The sequence below is a fragment of the Osmerus mordax genome, chromosome 21 (genome assembly GCF_038355195.1).
Source record: "Osmerus mordax isolate fOsmMor3 chromosome 21, fOsmMor3.pri, whole genome shotgun sequence".
NCBI classification, from domain to species: Eukaryota; Metazoa; Chordata; class Actinopteri; order Osmeriformes; family Osmeridae; genus Osmerus; species Osmerus mordax.
The window spans coordinates 3,349,608-3,354,828 of NC_090070.1; the positions used below are offsets into that span (position 1 = coordinate 3,349,608).

The window sequence follows — 5,221 nt, forward strand, 5'->3', positions numbered from 1 at the left end:
CCTAAGAGAGATGACACAAAATGGGCCACAGCCATGTCAAGTCAGCTGCTGTGCAAGGCATATCTACACATGTACAGTGATACAGACCCTGCGTAAGAGATGACTGGTTTGCTACTGCTGAGTCATTGTCAACTCAATAGTGAGAGGAACTGTAGGCAATGTTTGTTGTAGCTGTAGGCTATAGGTTATGTGTATTACTAAAACTTTGTCTACATGTTATGCAGCATTACTTTGTTTTAGGAAGAATTTGGTCATAGACAATTAAATCCATGCATGTCATTTGACTGTACTTTTAATATTGTGTTTTTATCTGAAACAATTTCCTATGACAATTTTTCTGTGGTCTTTGGCTGTGCGCCAAGATGTGTTTGTTTTTCCACAAATGGGCAAGGTAAAGTGGGTACGTGACAGAAATCGACTTCCTCCTTCAAACGGAACTGTAGGCAATGCTGAAAAATAAATCCTACTGCTTGTCTTTGGTGATTATTTTGCCCCTCCAAAACTATTTGGGGGAACGCCCATGTCACTTTAATGTCCACACAACTATCATAAACAAATATATCCATTGAAACCCCCCACCACCCTTCAAGATTAAATCAATACATTTGACCTGCCTACCGATCACAAAAGTAACATTAGAAAATGAAGTGTTTCAGAAATGTGTTAGTCTGGATGTCTTGGTTTAACACTTCATTTGGGGGTTTCCGTGTCTGGCAACTGGATTCGATCACGAGGTGTTGATTTTGTGAGTCATGTTGAACTTTGGCCAATATTAACAGTCAACTGACATCATTATACGGGGCAGTCTTTGAGTTTTACTAATACTTCTAAAATTCACCCGAAATGCAAACTTGCAAAAATATAAAATATACAGAAGGTATAGCTACTACTACACTAGGCCTACCTGCGAAGTTTGCGCATTCTAACAATAGGCTACATCCGCATAATACAACCATGTGTCACAAGTCAAAAGGGTATTTATAGGCCTACGCTAGAAAATATCAGACATTGTCAATTTACGCAAATGTGAAAAACTTAATAATAGCAAGCCCATCGTATATTTGCAGCTGTAGCGCCCGCTAAACTACGCAGTTACACATTTTAAAAGCATGAGGGAGGGTAACAAATCTGCCATAGTAACAGTGTTCGAATTGTATGGTTGGGTGAGGGCTATCAGCCTCGTGACGTTTGTGTGGAAGTGTGACTGGAATGAGGATTTTTATAAATAGGTCTCTAATTCTAGGCTAGTCAATTCGGGCATGGATACCGCCAGCCACAAGAATATGACACTTGTTGAGATACGCGAAATAGAGATATAATAATCAACGACATAATATTAAGTCAGAACGTTCCGCTGTTAATATCAAAATAATTTTGAATGACCACGAATATGGACTGTTGGAATTATTCTGCGTGATTTATGTTTCTGTAACTCAGAAAACTGCCCTGAACACTTAACGTAGGCTATTGATAACAACACATAGTAGCCTTACAACTATGACTGACAAGGGAGGATAAGTCTGACTGCATTAAACCAGTTTCTCAACAGGGCATGCTGGCAGTTTCACTCTTTGCACTAGAGGCTATATTGGTGAACAGATAAAGATAGAGGGGTGAGCATGCGCTGGAGGGGTTGTCGAAGAATCAAGTAAATACAATTGGAGCTGAAACCACTAGAGTGGTGTCGGCGGTGACGTCACGGCCCTACATTGAGCTCGGGCTGAGTTGTAGTGAGGAGGTAGATAGAGGCGCGTCGTAGTAAAGTACACAACTGCAATGAACTTCTCAGTGTAACCTAGTCGTTTTGTGGATGATTGGCGAGGTGGAAACTACAATATAATTTGCTATAATTTTTTCTACAGAGCAAGAATACACCAAAGGACATTTGGAGAATTTGGTATTTATATTTTTTTGCGAACTATGTCGTCCGCAGCGGTCGCTGCCTCGAGAAGGCAGTCGTGTTATTTGTGCGATCTTCCCCGCATGCCATGGGCGATGATCTGGGATTTTACCGAACCTGTTTGCAGGGGATGTGTCAACTATGAGGGAGCCGACCGGATTGAGTTTGTAATTGAGACTGCCCGACAACTTAAAAGAGCTCATGGCTTCCAGGAGGGCAGATCCCCGGGACCAGGGAAACCTCAACACTCGGGGAAGGACATACAGCCCATCAACCATTCGGCTGGAGACCCCGGTTCGCGACCACCACAGCCTCTGGATCGCTATCCTCTGTCAGACCGACCGCCGAGACTGGGACCGGAGTATCAAGCGAGGCAATCGAATGGCATTCCTGTGCCAAACGGATTTCCAAAACCAGACGATCCGCCTGAGCTGAACCGTCAAAGCCCCAATCCTCGCAGGACTAGCACGGTTCCTCCTAATTTGGTGCCTTTGGTTAACGGGAGCATGCCGCAAGTACACGCACCCAATGGCCGTCCTCATATGGGTATGCCTGGCGCGCTGGTGGCGCCTGGCCCCGGGGAGCATGGAAAGCGCACAGAGGATATGAAAGACAAGCACAGACCGGATAACATGACGGACATGTCTGATAGTCACAAGCGGGCTGAAGAATGGATGGGCAGGGGAAAAACGGTTAGGGATTTGATGGCGCTCCACACATTCGACAACCGGTTCAAGAAAGACCACGCGGCAATGCAACGGGTTATGGGATATGAAACGAGTGCAACTTCCTCAAAACCAGGTAGTTTTATTTTTTTGGTGGAATATGCTTTGCTATTTTAGAATAACAAAACAGGAACCACTCATGAAAAATGTCGTCGTCAGCAACTTTGCGCATGGTGTTGACTCGCGCTCTTCAACTGAATGCTGAGACTACTTGTGTGTTTCATAACAATCATGCTGCTGAAATTTAACCCATTACAGTTTTATCACATCTGCATATTTTGGTTTTGCATGTCAAATTATTTGCAAAAACAGTTGTCAGTGGAAGCATATGGTGTATTTTTATGCATCAATATTTACAGTGGCAGGGTCATATGCTCCTGTGGTGGCAAGTGTTTGTTAACTCTTTCAACCCCCCTCCCTCGTCCCCTCCCTTTTCCTCTTCAACAGACAGGGGAAAGCACCCGCGGAGCATGAAGAGGAAAGCTTCTCCGGAACCAGACGGCGAGGGTAGTACCCCTAAGATGAACGGGGGCGAGGGCCAGCCCTGGCTCCCCTCGCCCTCCGAGGTCTTGAAAATGCCCCCAGCTTCCCTCCCCGGCTTCTCCGCCGCTCCCCCCTCCACCATCTCCCCCCACTCCCGCACAACCCCTCCCGAGGCAGCCACAGCCCAGAACGGCCAGTCACCGATGGCGGCGCTCATTCTGGCCGCCGACAATGCTGGCAACACAGGCTCGCCCAAGGACGCCAACCAGGTGCATTCCACCACCGCCGCCGGCCGGCGCAACAGCGGCAGCCCTCTGTCCCCCTCTGCCAACCAGAGGAGGATGACCCAAAGGGAGGTGCTGGGAGTAGGGGGGGCCACTACGGCCACCCCACACGTGCCAGGGGGCATGGATCCCCACGGGTTGCCCCCACAGAGCAATCCGGACTCTTCGGTGCCCCAAGGCAGCGTGCCGCTGTGCTGCACCCTGTGCCATGAGCGTCTTGAGGACACTCACTTCGTCCAGTGCCCGTCCGTGCCCTCTCACAAATTCTGTTTCCCTTGCTCCAGGGAAAGCATCAAGCAGCAGGGGGCTACGGGCGAGGTGTACTGCCCCAGTGGGGAGAAGTGCCCGCTGGTGGGCTCCAATGTACCATGGGCATTTATGCAGGGAGAAATAGCCACCATCTTAGCGGGGGACGTGAAAGTAAAAAAGGAAAGGGACCCTTGATTTCACAAGCTTTTCTCTTGTCCTCTTTTCTAAAACTATGACAACAATAACAACCAACCAATATACAACAAGTACAACTGAATACGAATCACATGCATACCCATGCAAAAGAAACTGACGGACATGTACATATTGGACACAAGGGAAGTGTATACTTCGTAAACATGGCTGTATAATAATTTTTTTTGTTTAATATTTTTTTTTTTTTTTTTCAATGAATTGTGTTTCTATATTTTTTGAAGATAAAGGTATGTACTCATCATAACAGACCAGACTACTCCCCCTCCCCTTTCTCTCGATGTACTATCAGTGTACTTTTAGGTCCGGTGGCAGTCCCTGTTAAACATAGAATGTGACTAATACTACTCTACGAGCACTTGGCAAAATTTTTATGCTTCTAGCTGTACTTGTATGCACTTGTTTAAAAAAAACTTGCCAAATACAATTTCTGACCTTGTAATAATACATCCAGTGTCTGTGGTTTGCTTATTTTCCATAACCAGCGAGGCTACATGGATATGATTGATATTCCAAGTATGAGTCACTGATAATTGGTGATGCAACACCTTCAACAAGAACAAAATGGGACCCAGTGAGGTGTGTGAGTGGGAAAGTAAAGTGAAAGGAAATGGAGACAGAAGAAACAAACGGGTGACTTGTGGGGAATGCAGCCTAGTCTTTGAAATAGACATTTGAAACCTTTGATTTGGAATGACACAATATACCATATTGCAGGGGGTTAATCATTGTGGAATGTGTGCAGTGTGCTATGTTATGAGTGAGCACTTGCTGATGTGTTACTATCCCATAGACTACGAATGACAACTCACTGGCTTTTTGATCTGTATGCTGGAGATGCAGTCATAGCAACACATACTCATGTAAACAATCCAGTCAGACTGCATAACATTATAAACTTGATATTTAAAAGCTAACAAGTTTAATTGTTATCTAGTTTTCAATCAGGGATAACGTAATGTTATTTTACATCAACACCCTGACTCAAGGTAATTATTTGTAAATGTACAGGTCTAGATGATTTCCTGTGTCAGATTTATATTTTTGGGACTTTTACATCAAGCATGTTGCAAACTAGGTTGGATACAGTTATGTGACTTATCTTTTAAATATTGCATATAAACTAAGCAAGCATACAAGCTGTGTGCTGTATGTGATTTATAGAAAATGCTTTATAATGTTTAGATCCGTAACAACCTTGTATGCCAACACTGACCACATGTATGCATCATAGTCAAAGATCTTTTATTTATATACCGATATCTTACATTCACATATTAATGAACGCCATATTACTTTCATATGTCCTGAAAAGACTAGGGAAAGTCACTTCACATACAACAACACCACTATTTCTGGTTTGTCTT

At 44.5% G+C, this 5,221-nt stretch overlaps 1 protein-coding gene across 1 annotated transcript; it reads left to right on the plus strand.

Annotated features, from left to right (window-relative positions):
• The first annotated feature begins 1,720 nt into the window (after nt 1-1,720).
• irf2bp2b (interferon regulatory factor 2 binding protein 2b) lies at nt 1,721-4,301 on the plus strand. The gene is made up of 2 exons (XM_067259600.1): nt 1,721-2,701; nt 3,073-4,301. Exons 1-2 carry the CDS (start codon nt 1,921-1,923, stop codon nt 3,834-3,836), a joined length of 1,545 nt encoding a protein of 514 aa, XP_067115701.1. The 5' UTR covers nt 1,721-1,920; the 3' UTR covers nt 3,837-4,301.
• Nucleotides 4,302-5,221: the final 920 nt, after the last annotated feature.